Below are 15,241 nucleotides of genomic sequence, written 5' to 3' on the forward strand. Positions count from 1 at the left end.
GCAGAAATATTCAAATACACCATTTATAGAATAGGCGAAAATAACACTTGCATACTGCATGCAAAAAACTGCATGGTTTTTGCCCAGAACTGCATGAGATTAGCATAAAGTGAGCATGTCTGTAAAGGGGAAGCTTGTGGGTAACCATAGAACCAATTTTCATTCAGGTATCTTGATTTTAGAGGTCAAGGGTCCTCTTTGAAAATAGCCTTGCCAGTTTTTCCCTCACCAAAATTTAGCCTAACTTTCAAGCGCTATTTAGCCCCCTTCCCAAAAGCCAGGCACCAATGGGTTGGACTGGTCACCTAGTTTCATGTGATACAAGTATATTCACTGTAGCTTTAAAACTAAACCCTCTACACCCTCTGAAAGGCAGTAATGTCTTTCAGAGAGGGGTGACAGTGGTGTCTGAAAGACAGTGATGTCACCCGAGGACACTGGCGTCCTGGGGGAGTGGAAGAGGTTAATGTGAACAAATGATAAATGTCTGACTTTGATGCCCACCAGTGGGAATATCACAGATGTATGACGTAACCGCCCCACACACAGATCTGATGTGGGGACACTGAAAGCAGCGTAGACTGCACCAATTCACCCTCTCTCTCTTATTATTCTACAAAGAAAAATGATACATTAGAATATTTTTTCTGCCTTAAATTTTTAGAATAAAGGAATATTTTTTGTTTACTATAATTAAAAAAATCTAATACAAAGGCTTTTTAGTTAATTATTCAATAAGATACAAACATAAGCTGAAGTAAATAACTTGCCTGCAGCTTTTCATTAATTTCTGACATTACTAATAAATTTAAATGATTAATTAATCTAATCAAAAAATAACACATTAATAAAAAATAATCGTTAGTTGCAGCCCTAATATAATTCATTGGTTATTTTGTATTTATCATCTTTATACCCTCTATAATCAAGTGTGGTTTAATCAGTTCACACGCTGAGTTTTTCGAGAACAGTTCTTCACAATATACAGTTAAATTGACAAATATGCAGTGTGAAAAATCTGGCCTGTTTTTTTTGTTGTTGTTATTTTCTCAAATGCGTGTGCATAGACACAGTGATGAAGAGCCAGTGATCAAGGGACATGGCATAGAGGAGAGGAGGGGCATTAGCAGATGAATGAGAATAGATGATGGTGATTGTATCTGTGCCAAGTGGGCAGATGTGAGGATTGGATCCACGTTCACAGCCATGGATTCTGAGCCCGGTGGCTAAATCCGGCCAATCTCTAGAAGATACTGATAGGTCATCTGCTCTGCTCGTCACTGCTGTCAAATGCATGTGATTGTTATTGAGCTCTGTATGCCCTTCATGGAGAGAGGTGTGACTGCTCTTCTTTTGTTCCAGATCACAGCATTGCAGCAGATCACATACGCTCTCCTTTTTTCTTCCGGTGTTAATGACCTGGATGCCCTGCTTTTTCACTTTGGCGCTAATCTCTTAAAGGAAATTTGGCTTGAAACTGTAAAAATACATACATGATATCAAAGTCAAGTGTCTCATTAAGCATCTAAAAAAAATCTGAGTGAAAATAAGCATTCACAACTCTTAAAAAACAGCTCATTTTGCTGTTAGGACCATTTCTCAAGACTGTATGCATGGCAGATCACGTTTTGATTGACAGCTCCCTGGCTACTGGCAGGTACCGCCAGTTGGGCGGTGCTTGGTTTTGTCCGTTTTCAACATGACGGCTGGGTCACAAACTTTCTCACGTTACAGCTGAAATGTACACTAAAATATGTTTCTGAAAACATTTGACACCAGAAATAGGCAATGCAGTAACAGAATCTTGATTCATATTTGATCAGCGCTGCCTAGTTTGATAGTTTTCACACATTGCTGGATGGGAAAGGAACACGAAATGATTGGTTTGCAGAATTAATTATGTAATTTTTGTAATGCTTGTCTGAGCATAACTACACCCAATCCAAACCCAATATCTGGAAAGTTTACAAAAACTTAAATTACAACATTTCAAATTTGGATTGAAACTCATTTCTAATACTTTTTAGATGCTTTCTATTATGTACATAAGACACTAAATTACATTGAAGGTTATTGTGGATTTGGGTTTCCAGTGGCTTTAAGTTTGGATCTGTACTGGCATGTATTAACATGTGTTAACTCTTTTATTCTCTATTGTCTTTGATCTAATTTGTTTGTCTTTAAGTAAAGGAAGAAGGATTTTGCATTCTCCTTTTTAATAATTCATTGTGCTTTTCCTGCTGAAACAGGATGCTTGGTTGATGACATAATACAGGAAGAGACTGTCTTTCCTAGTCAAAGCTTTGAAACACAAAAATTGACTCAGTAACTTTGTGCATAATGTTGAGCTGTCACAAACTGCAGATACATCAAAATGCAGCCGTGATGTAAAGCACTCGAGGCTTTTAGGGTGAAACTTGGCTAAAATATTCCACTGTATTACACAATGTTTAGGGATGTTTGTGTTTTATAGTTGATTTTTTTTTTTATGTACATCTAGTGCAAGATAAAATTCATTTTTAAAAAAGGAGGAAGTAAGAAGTGGTGTCAGTTTGGAGATTCCAGCATAAAATACTGAATATCAGGAGGGTTTTTATAGTTGGATCAGAGTTAAATTTAATAACAGTTTGCTCTTGAAAACAGTTTTATTATCAGTATGGTGTGTTATTAAACCAAATCAGCACAGCAGGTCAGTAGTGTTTGCTTACAGACTTGTATTTTTAAAGGTTTTAGATGCTTCTTTGGAATTAAGATGCATTTTTCACTTTTGACTTTAAACCCATGACATAAACAAATGAAGTGTAACATTGCCGTAATTATAAAAGTTAACATCATGTTGAAGTAATTCTTTATGCAGCCCTAACTTTTGGATTGGAAGTTGAAAAGTAGATAACCAGTTGGTAACAACATGAGTATTGTCCTCAGTGGACAGTACAAGTATAGCATAGAGGTAAGAGTGTGGTATTAAACGTATATTAAAACTATAATTTATTATTAATGGGTGCAGTGGTTGTTAGTTAGAGAGCAGATTGTTCATTTCAAAGTAGTTCTCTTCCTGCACTCTTGGAAAAAAACTGGTAGGACTGGTATTTTGATCGTTTATTTTCTCTACACACTTATTTCCAGTCAGGAGTGTCAGCGGGCAGAAGCCGCTGTCAGCATACTGTACAACACACTGGAAAGTGCATGTTAAAGTATGACATATGAAGAATTATGAAATGAGAAGAGTCATTATTAGTCATTTATTTTTTGTCTTTAACATGGTAGACTTGTTGAGCAAAAATTGCTGGAATGATTTCATGATAATTTCATGAAAACAATAAGATTAAAGTTGCAACAAATTTACTTTTTGGCCACCACACAGACACAGCTCTGAGACTCTATCATATTATGTTTATTATATTTAAACTGTTAAACTATTCCCTTCTGACACATAATATCATGTTAGTGCTGTTTCTGGCCACCTGAAATTTAATATTTCCTCTCCTGTTTGTTCTGGTGTGGTCTCCACATACACGTTAGAAAATTATCCAGCTCTTTAGCTGCAAGATGTTCCACTTCATCAGCTAGTTGCTAACTTTGTCCGTCTGCTGCCTCGTACCGGCCAGGTTGCGTACAGATGCTTTGGCAGGAGTTGTTTTCTGAAAACAGCTGCCTGCCTGGAAATGAGGATGATGAGAACAGAATACAGTTAATTTGATTTAGTAGAAATATAAAAATATCACTTGTTCAAGCTTTTAACAACTCTCATGTGTTGTGTATTTGCAACAACTGTAACTGCACTTAATTTAGTCTTACCTTGAACTCATTCTCTCAGTCCACCTTTATCTCCACCGTCATCCATCCATCCACCTATCTTCCCATCCTGACATCCTCAGGTCAGGACACTGCTTTATCTGTGCTCGTAGCTCCGCATTTTCAATGCTGAACATGCACACAAGTACAACTTTGATACAAGTTCAGTCAGTGACATCAAATGTTCTGGTGCCGGTGTGTCCCAGGGTGGCCACCACAGTCAGAACAGGAGCAGATAGGTAGGGGCAGATTGAGTCATACTGCATGTGTGACTCTCCACTGACAAGGTCCCAGTCTCATCTGCAGATACAAGAAAAGCAGGTGGGAAGAAGAGGGAAGTGAAATTGCTTTACAACAGGGACATGAGAAACAACAAAAAGAAAGAGTGAACAAACAGGATATTGAAAGATTGAATGATAATAAAGAATTTTTGTCTTTGCTGCGCATTTACATTCAGCCCATTTTACCATACGTCTTTATCTGTCATCCTTTTAAATTCAGTTATTTTAAAGGTGTTTGGTTGCAGGCTTCTCTGTCTGTCTGTCCTTTTAATCTTAAATCTAAAGATTTGACTTGTCAATCTAAGCACACAAGTTAGTTTTGCTGAATGTTTCATCCTTTAGTCTATTACGTACAGCGAGAGCTTTCAGTGGAGGTTCGATTCATCCTAAACATACAGATAATATAACCAGACAGAGAAAATGCAAACTCTGCAGGGAAGATAATGAATCTGGGCTCATTAAAACTTTCCACCCACAGAGTAAAAGAGAAAATTGATTCAAGTGTGTTCAACATTATCGATATGAATCCATGATCCGTTTGTTTTGAACTGTTGATGCTGTCTGAAGGGTTTTGATGTTTTTTTTCAGTAGTTTTCGACAACCATCAGCAGACTTCCAGATCAAAACAGTTTGAATCAATGTGCACAGCAGGAACTCCATGTCACTAGTGTTACAGTGGCTGTAAACTTTGATCTACTTCACACCCAGTGTTATAGAGCTAGTAAGAGCTGTTTTATTTTACAGTCTTGTCTCAGTATAAAATAATATATCAAACTGTCTGAATTGAGGGGTTCTTGCTTTTGTTATAAAAACAAAGACACAAGCAGAATCTATAAAAAAAAATATGCAGAAACCTTTTGCAGTCTCAAATTCTTTAATTAAAGTTCATCGCGGTGTCCTTGTTTTCCCTTAACACCCTGCTGAACTTTCATACATACTGTGCACACATTCGGCTGCAGGCTATCAGCTACTGAGTACTCTGCTCAGGGGCACATCAGCCATAGTCGTTCAAGACAGTAACATCATTTGTCATTCACTGTACCTCGCCTCTCACTCCAAAACCAATGTCGGATAACCGGCAAGGTTGTGCTCATGCTGTCTGAATCATTTCCACTTTAGAAGATGGTAACATTGGGATTAAAAGGAAAGATGACCTGAGGGAAAAAGAACGAAAACAGATCCAAAAGAAACAAAAAAATGGCAGTCTGTCTATTTTGCAGGCTGGATGGTGCCACGCATAAAGAAATCTTCCACAGAACTCATCAGATGAATAATGATGAATGAGTTCATACAAAAATAATTTATTTGGCATCACTGTTTGGGATGATCAGGAGAGGTTTGGTGCCACAGCAGTAGCCTAACAATACAAATATCAGTACATCGTCTGCTAAACCTGTTCTTTTTTATTGCGTCAGGTGACGGACAGGTCGATTTCGAGGAGTTCATGACGATCCTCGGACCCAAACTCCTGTCGTCCGAAACAAGAGAAGGCTTCCTGGGGAGCACAATAGATACCATCTTCTGGCAGGTAAAACTTTATTCTCCTAAACTCGTCTGGTCTTTGAACTTTGCTGAGTCATGGGATTAATTGGTTTGGACATGAAAAAAAGACATGAGTGAATCAATATGTCTTGGTTGAAACTTTATTACTGTAAAGGAGAGCGGGAGAATGATAATAATAATCATTTTTATTCTCCAGCTTTAGGGTGTTTTCATACTTGGGCTGAGTTTCTTTTCCCCAGAAACCAAGGTCATTTAATCGCAAGGTTTAAAATACTGCAGCCATACCAGTTGCTTGCCTCTAGGGATGGAAATGTTCGTCAGTCGGTTGGTCCACTGCTTTGGTCCAGACTGAAATATGATTCTTTAACTTTTCATCTAGCAAATACTTAAGTTAATGAACCAATACCTACAAAATGACAATCCTATAAACCTCATCTGCACTTTATGTTTCATGCTAAGCAAATCTCAGACATTTCATTCAACAGTGTGCCCAAGTGTGCAGTTTCGCTGAGCCGCTAGCATGACTGTAAACTTTTAGACCTTTTGTTTAACTGTGACAGCTGTTGTTAAATCCTGGTGTGGTGTAGTGAAGAAGAAGTCCTTGTCTACTGTACTTACAAACCATGGTAAGGGGTTCACTTCAAGCAAACTCAGATGTAAGTGTCATTATGTATGGTGCAAATTATGTTGACTGGGATAGGGGACATTTTGGTATTGGAGGGAAGTGTCTCATATTCTCCATGCTCTTAATAAAGTTGCGTTATAGTGCCATTGATGAGCTATGGTCTTAGGATTCAATGTTGCTGAAAAACAATATTTGTCCCCAGAAGAAGAAAGGTACTGGTGTTTGGATTGAAGTTTGGATAGTATTTCTCCACCTCTGTGTGCCGCCCATAAATACATCTATAAATCATATTTTGTGTAACTTGGTTTATACCTGCACTGTTTCTGTGCTCTTTTTTTTCTTTTAAGGTTGGTGTAAAACAAAGGTTTTACAGTTCAGCCTCTGATGTCTCCTGAGTGATATTGTGATTGATGAAGGTAATATGTGATCCTGACAGATGTGCCTTTGGACAGCCAGTAGGCCTTTGAGAATCTGAAGGGTGACAAAGGGGAGGTTGTGGCATAAAAGACAAACCAGAGAGAAAATGTCAGTATAAGAGTGAAATAGACTGACTGAGACAGAGAGAATGAGAAATGTGCAGACAATAGAAAGAGTGAGAGAGAATGAATGGGAATGATGACAAATCAGGCAGGTGCGAGGGAAAGAACGGGACATTTGGCACCGACAGTAACACTTGGCAGGCCCGTCCTCTTGATGTAATCATCGGATGGACCCGGAGCGTTTTCTTGAGGGCAGAAGCTTGTGGTTTACACTGCCAGGACACGAGTCTTTGGAGGTAAGGGTGCAGGCTGGACAAATGTGCTGCCAGCCCCATTTGGCTGCTGCAATGACCTTGGCTTATGCAAGAGGACCCAAAGTATAAGGCTGGTGGTTGTAGGTTTGCTACTTCTACAGCAAAACCCACATTTCTTGTCTGATAAATTATTACCCAGAAGCAGCAAACGACTCATCTGATGTGTGTGTGTGTGTGTGGAGGATATCCAGAGAAAGTAAAATGCACGGCTAACCTTTATTTATCATGATTATTTCCCCACATGCCTCACAAATGATTAGTCGCTCGAGGCGTTACAGTTTTGTGGATTGTTTAGATTGTTAATGGACTGTGGCGTATGACTCAGCCTCTTTCTACATATTCATTTTGTGTTCAGTCATCACTGCTCGAACATCTGTCGTCAAGTGAAGTTTTTAACCACATGATTGTTGGGCTGGTTTCAAAAAGAAGACAGGACGATCTATTATACAAAACAGGCATAAAATGTTAAAATATTACATCTCATCATCAGGACATGCTGCTTTATGCAACAATAGAAGAATTAGAAATGATCTCAGCAATGGAAGTATACAAGGAGAAAAACAACACAACCTGTTTGAAAGTCCACCCAACAGTTCAATAAACACTAAATAAACCATTTACTAGAACAACTCAGGCTCGTTATGTCCAACTCAAAATTCATAAACTACACTCGACTTCCAATCAATATTCTTGTATTCTTTTAAACTGAATGACTTGAATGATAACAGAACATAAGAAAACATACATGTCATCAATATTCATGTGTAACAGAGGTGGATTTTCCTTCTTTCACCAAATGTTAAAGGCCTGAATCTAATGTGAAGCTGCACAGAATTAAATGATAACATGTCATGTCAAAGAGGATGCTCTTATAGACAAACCCACAGGAAATGATCACTCAATTTAGCATCTTTGAGGCTGTTGTTTTAGTTTTATGGTGCATTTACTATGGTTTAGTCTAGACGCTCTCTATATCAACCCCATTTGAGAAAACTGTTCTCATCAGAAAATAAAGAGACCCATATATAAGCAACTGTTTGATAATATATCAAGTGATGTGTCTGTTAGCTTGTTTGGGATTTTTACTGCCCTCTAGAGGCCACAAATGAATTAAGGCAGCTTTAAGTTTTTGTAATAGTGAGAAGAAACCGGCACAGCCGATATAATACAAACAAATCACTGCCACCGATTTAAAAAGTAATTGCAAAAACTAACTTTAAAATCTACTTGTATTAAAACTTCTTCACAAATGGAAGAAACAAGAATTGAAGATAAACATGAAGTTTGACTGGAGGGATTGATATATGTCATCATCATGTAAAATATTTTTATTTTTACTTAATGATTGTTAAGTTATTTTAAGTAACATTTAGTATTTAGTCTCTGTGTTGTGGGTCTAGATATTTTTTTTTTTTGTGAAGGAAAAGTCAATACCAGCTTAACATCCGAACCCAATAAACTCTACTTGAAGAATCACTCAGTTGGCCGCAGCGCGTTTTAGAGTTATTAAAAGATTCAAAGCAAACTGTAATCACTGTTTTTTTTTGTCAGTTTTAGAACCGCTGCGACATTTATCAAAGAAAGCCAAGCAGACACCAAGGACTTAGAACAAAATGCTGGAAGAAGTGATTTAATAAAACCACAAACCTCTGTAGCTCTGTGACTGATCAACCCTCTTTACAGCTAAGATCTGAGTCGGTTTGAATACCCAACCTTTTCCATAAAACATACTGTACATCATGACAAGCGTACAGCAGCGGTACAGTGTAGGAAAGCATTTAGCTGGAGGGGTTTTGTGTAACCCTTATTAAAATCTTAAGTTATCAAAGCATTTGACAGTGTTTCACAGATTGCTTTCCTCCATCTGGTGTTTTTTTTTTTTCTCGGATTTTGTGATTAAGTATTTATCTCCCCCCGCGGAGGTTGTTAGAGCTTGTCTCCATCAAAGCAGAACAGGATTCACTCAGGAGGGCGACACAAGCCGACCCCTGTTCACTCGTATGAACTTCGTATTATGTTGCGGTTCGGTCTTTTTTGAACCACCACCACCACCACCGCCACCACGAGAGCCGTTCGGTTCCTGTCTTAGCGGAGAGATTTTCTCATTCCACTAATGTCAGGCAAAGTGTCACATCCTCACCAGCTGGAGTGATGGAATAATGATTCACTCTCGCTGTCACACGCTCACCTTCCTACTCACTCATATCTCTTCAACAGTTTGTTAATGTATCTAATTATCCCGTCTGGATAATTATGAGCTTGTAATTGAACGACTGCTAATATTTTATTTGCCTCTGTTTTACTAATTATCAGCAGAATGATTAACAAAAAGGGGGTTTCATGAATAATAAACACACTATTGGAGTTTCATATGGTGTTATTTTGATCTTTAATCATCTAATATGGATTTAACTATATTTCTTAAAGTTTCATTTACTAACTTCTGTTATTTCTTTTTCTTTTGCTTTTGATCATCATGTCATTTCTTTGTGGATTGGACTTACTTCCCACATGTCACACGCAAGGGGTTTTTATTCCTAAATATGCCAATTACTGAAGGTGCATGAATCACACGTTTTAGAATATCAAGGTTCTTCTGTGCTTTTAATTACAGGTCAACGTCCCTCAAAATGTACTAATTAATCCCTGAGCTGGATTGTGACTCATCACTGAGATGGCGATTTATGCCCAAGTGACCCGATTTCAGTGACAGCGGCAGATCATACATAATCGCTGTCATAATACAAAACTTGTGAAGACATAACTTGTCAAAAGTCGTAAGTCATAACTTGTGAAAAACAGTGTGTGCCGCCGTCTCTGTCTGCTCGAGATTAGTCACATGATTACATATGTGGAGTACAGACTGAGCTGTGCCGGGTCGATGGTGATGTTTGCGTAATTGTGTTATGATCTGAGATTTGGGGCATGTTATTCTCTCTTCTGGTTACTAAAATACAATGTTATTATACTGTTGTTGTTTTCTCTCCTGTATTTCATGGCAGTGATTGTGTCCAAAAAACAAAAGCATTTTGAAGAGGCTACATGGAAAACATTGTTCTAAAATCAATATTGGATGCTTGTTCAATGCGCTGCAATATACTGCGAAACACATCTATTTGATTTAGCTATTTATTTTTCTTGTAATCAACCCGGAGAAGCTTTTTGTCCTTTTCCTGAACGAGTCTGACACATCCTGAAATGTCCACTATACCAACATGGCCTTGATCTAAGAGTATCAATGTCTGGAGGGTAATGAGCATCACAGGTGCAATGACCAGTGTAAACAGTTGTTCAGGCGGTTTGGTATTATTTCCCTGACCTTGTAATTGCGCTGCAGGCAAGGTACGCAGGTGAAAGGAGAAGCACAAACAGGTGGGAGTTTCATTCAAATGAGGCACCGAAAAGCAATTTGTTTGTATTTTGGTGGAAATTGTGTCCATGATTTTATCAACAACAGCAAATTAAATACAATTAAAAAAAATGAGCAGCATTAACTGAATAATGTTTAAAATGCAAAAAAAAAGTATTATTATTAATTATACACTTTCCAACCAGTAGATGCATTTAAAAACACACAAAACACACACACACACACACACACACACACCAGACTGGTTGGTTATACTGTACTGTAACATCAGATTACTGGGGCTCATTCATCCTGTGCATCATTTCATTCCTCCATTTTTTTTCTTCTTTTTTTAGCAAAACAAAATGCCGTTTTATTCCCTGAATGCATTACACTACATCTGTCATAATTATACTAATAAACTATTAAAAACACACACACACACCATCCGATTCTGGCTGCAGATTTGCGGTACTTTGCGATGCTCTACGACATACAACTCGCAACAGACAACTATAATTTCCTGTAGAAACACTTTTCCATTTGTTGAGCTGATGCCATGATTTACAAGGCTGTTTATGAGACCAGTGATGTGATTGGCTGTATTAATTGATCATTACACGCTCTGATCTGTATTCCTCTTCACCCAGGACTTTTACACTTTGCGCTACTGTACATACATTAACCAAAGTAGCAGGTGCACTTGGAGACGCCGCCCAAGACCTACTGCTTTGTTTTTCGTTTGTCACCAGCTGTGGAGTATGGCTCTTAACACTAGATTAGATTAGATTAGATTAGATTTTAATGATGCCTGTGGAGGGCATTGAACAAAATAAATAAAATGACTTAGCAGTGAAGTAGCAGCAGTAGCAGAGAATCAATGTCTGCATCATTTAAAATGGTGAAAATCTATTAAATATAAAAGAGCAATATCAGGAAATGTTGTTCTGTATTCATAATAGGCTGCAGGAGGCCAATTTATATAGAGAAGCATCTGGACAAACACTGTTTTCGGTGCACTTTAGATTTGAGTTTCAATTACTTTGGCATCCCATTCATAGATTTTCATTTATCTTCATTTAACATTTCATTCAATTTGGGTTTCAGCCTCTTTTTGCATGATTGTTGTAAAGAAATTCGAGGGTTCGTTTATCACAGAATTTGTCTGTATTTGGGTCCATATGTTGTTTTTTTCCTCACGGTTCCTTATCATCCAGTCCATATAGGTGAAAAGTCAGGAAGCGTTTCATTTAATAGCGTACTGTATACCTGAATTTGTAGACTTGATTCCTTCTTAAATTTTGTGAGAGAAATTAATTGAAACTTGTTTTGTGATGTTATTGAATTATTCATGACCACATTCACTGTGAGGCTCAGCTTGTCCAGTGTTTAGTCATTAATATTATCTGTGTAGTTTCTGTTTCTTTTTTTTTTGTAATGCTAATAAAAGACATCAAAACCACAAAACCTCAGTGAACTTTCTGTGACTGAGTAACACTACCTCAGCCTATTCAGCTTTAGCTTTTAGCAGGTCTAAAAAAAGAATCTCTTGAACGGGGTCATATTTTTCTTCCTCCTAAGCATGAAAAACAAATCGCTGCTCATAACTTATACATGTAGTTTAACATTTATCAAATGTCAAAATGAAATATTAAACATACAAACCCAACATTTACAGTATATGTTAGATTCTGAAAAAGCGTAAGCATGACGACAGGAATCATACCTCCACCTTCGCGTGTATGTCTGCTTTTTATTTTTCATTTGAAGGCTTTGCAGGTCTGGTTCACACTGGTATAATGGTTTGATAAATGGGCATTCAAATGTGCATTGTTCTGTGGAGACCCTTGGGTGCGAGTGTGTGTGTGTGTGTGTGTGTGTGTGAGGCTCACTGGAGTGGTTGGTACCGGCTTAGCGGTGTCTTGTTTATTATTGACTGCTGGTTAGAAGACCTGGATAATCGCTTTGTCTGCGCTCATGAGGAAGATCGAAAAGTGCTGTCAACACCTCAAGGACTATACTTGTCTTCTTGTTGTAATTTAAAAAGTTAGAGGGCTTTCGTTCTGGCCTGCACATTTCTTTAAAAGCAGAGATGCACAAGGTCTGGGTGCTGACAGTGACAGGCTTGTGGTTTGTGTGATTGTTAGAATATTAACATTTCAGTAGATGTAAAGTTGCAGTTTCTCTACTTTTTATTCTAGAAAAGCATTTTCTTATATTTAACAAAATATGATGTAATGTTCCTTAAACAATGTTGCTCTATGATGTATTTTTGTCTTTATAATGCACCTAAGAGCAACGTCAGGATGTCTCATGTACTTGATGGGAGCTTGACAGCAGAGTAAATCATCTACACCTATTTATAAAACAGCGTTTCGATGTCTGTCCATCAAAACCAAAAGGCTTCATTATAAAACTTTGATTTTTACGCTCCGATGTTTAACATCCTCTCTGGGAGGAATCCATCACAGAAGATGTACTGTAGAGATGCCAGTTTCTCAACTGATGAAGGCTTCAGTCGACTGCACTTCAATGCAGAAGCGAGACATTTTGCTTTTGAATAAAGGGGTTTGGACACACTTGTAGATATATTATGATTTTCACAAGCTGCAGAGTGCAAGTAAGGCCAGCCTTAGTCATTTTTGGGTTCCATCACAAACCTAGAAATATCATAATAGGCACAGAATAGTATTATTATTATTATTTTAGGTATAACAGTCTGCCAACCATATTGAATATATAAGAACTATACATAAAATTATGATAATCTGTCTGATGATTTGTGTTGCTTTTCCTCATATTTTCAAAAGATAATGAGAGTAAATGCATGAAAATCACCCACAGGATGAAAAAGGCAGAACATTCCTCTACTGTAGCTGTGAGCTTTTTTCATTCAGACCAGTCATTGTCCTTTATAATCAGTCAGTACAAAGTTGGTCCAGTGGATCCGCAGCAGAGTAAGACTTTGATATCTCAGACTGACAGGTAATTAAAAGAGTACTCAGGGTGGACAGTTTTTTTAAAAAAGTACGAAAATCGATGCACCAGAATCTGAGATATTGTCCTTTTTTACTCTACACATTCTTCTTCCTTGTCAAAACCTGGTGCCTGCATTACCCACAATGCAACTCAACCTCGACAGTTTGGTCTGAGATTTGGGTGTGTTATGATAGTAGCGGCTAATTTGTTCACAAAAGACTCTATGGGTGCATCCCAAGTCTCTTAAATTGCATCCACGTTTCCCTCACTTGCGTCTTTTCCTTGCATCTTAGTCCCTCCCACCGTGGATGCAAGGAGAGACGCAAGGAAACCAAGCGAGGAGAGAGGAAACGAGGAAATTTGTTTTAAGAGACATGAGACGTCCTCACCTCTGAAGCGTCATGTGAAGCGATGCCCGTTTCTGATGACGACGACAGCTGATCACAGCTGGATCAGCTGTCAGTCGGCTTTAAGAGCTGTAGAGACTGATGGAGTGTGTGCCTGCACACATGTGGACTGTGTTAGTACTAATAAAGGTGCACACTTATCACCACTAGAGCAGCTGTTTCCTCTCTGCAGCCTGTTACCTGTTTAACAAACACCTAAATAAAAACCTGCGTTCTGCATTTATACTGTGTCCTGCTCAGACGCACAGGAACCATTTCTACTCACAGAATGCGTTTATACTATTTATTGATTATTTGCATCTGTATTTTTTGATAATTATGATAGTGAATTCATTATTCAATAATGATAATAACCCAGAATATGATCAGAGTGTCTTCTGAACACTGGAAAATATGTATTTGGCTAAATGTTTCAGGGAAAATGGAAATGATGTAACTCATATCAAACCCGACGCTCAGGAATTTTCAGCCTCACATGTGACTGAATGAAAATGACGTAAAATAATGTGTTTAACTGTTATTATGGATAAAATTAAAGTCAGGAAGAGTCTGTCTGTCAGCAAGAAAGGAAATAACATCATGAAAAAAAATCTTTCTAATAAATGAAGAAAGTTTATGGTTCTTTTGTTGATCAGACTGAAAATCAGTAGATTTTTAACTATATGATGAATCAGAAAACAAGTAAAGCACAAAACTTGGGAATGATGCACTTAAATTGAATCTAATCTGTCTCCGCTTCGGTATGAAACTGCAGTGATGTATCAGATCAGTCAGATCAGCTGCAGCGTCCAATCAATAACTGATATCCAATAAGGGGGCGTGTCGGCTAGTAAAAGACTTCCGGGAAGTCTGCTCTCATGTTTCCTCGCTCCTCCGAGCAAAATAAGAGACTTGGGACGCCTGTCAAAGTGGTGCATCAGGAACAACTTCCGGTTCAGGCGAGGAGCGAGGAGATATAAAAAAAAGAGACAGAGTCCTTGGATGGGTGGTGTCATTCGAGTACTAACTGGGAACACCTGGCCAGTGCCCCAGAAAGTATTTAATCCCGTCTGCCCTGATTCCAGTCTCTCTCTGATCCCTTCTCCACTCACCACGCTGTGATTGTTTTTTGCGTTGCCTTTTTGGTTTTGTTCTGCACTGACAACACACACCTCACATTATACAACACATCCACACACTTTCAAACACCACTGATACTGACTTCCACACCCCATTGCAATTATTGTTATTTACTTTAATAAATTTCAGTTTATTATTGCTGAGACTCTATAAAACAGTTTTACACATATGCAGTCGTACCACACCTCTAAACAGACTTGATGTGTAAAATTGGTGCACTACCCCTTTAATAATTTTATTATTTTTCCAAAGCAAACAGAGCAAAGACTAACGTGTATGTTGTTGAGTTTGCTTACCAGTTATGTTCCTCACTGGTTAATAGCCTGCAGAAATGATTGATTAGGGTCGTTTACCTTCTGACAGAACAGCATGAGCAGGATTATTTTAAAG

At 38.0% G+C, this 15,241-nt stretch overlaps 1 protein-coding gene across 1 annotated transcript in view; it reads left to right on the forward strand.

Moving 5' to 3' along the window:
* Positions 1 to 15,241, forward strand: part of caln1 (calneuron 1) — a 95,710-nt gene that overhangs the window by 23,612 nt on the left and 56,857 nt on the right. Inside the window, exon 4 of the mRNA XM_067595381.1 lies at positions 5,492 to 5,604. Within this exon, the coding sequence (XP_067451482.1) occupies positions 5,492 to 5,604 (113 nt within the window). The remainder of the gene's footprint in view (positions 1 to 5,491; positions 5,605 to 15,241) is intronic.

Source organism: Thunnus thynnus, chromosome 7 (genome assembly GCF_963924715.1).
Source record: "Thunnus thynnus chromosome 7, fThuThy2.1, whole genome shotgun sequence".
In the NCBI taxonomy this organism is placed as follows: Eukaryota; Metazoa; Chordata; class Actinopteri; order Scombriformes; family Scombridae; genus Thunnus; species Thunnus thynnus.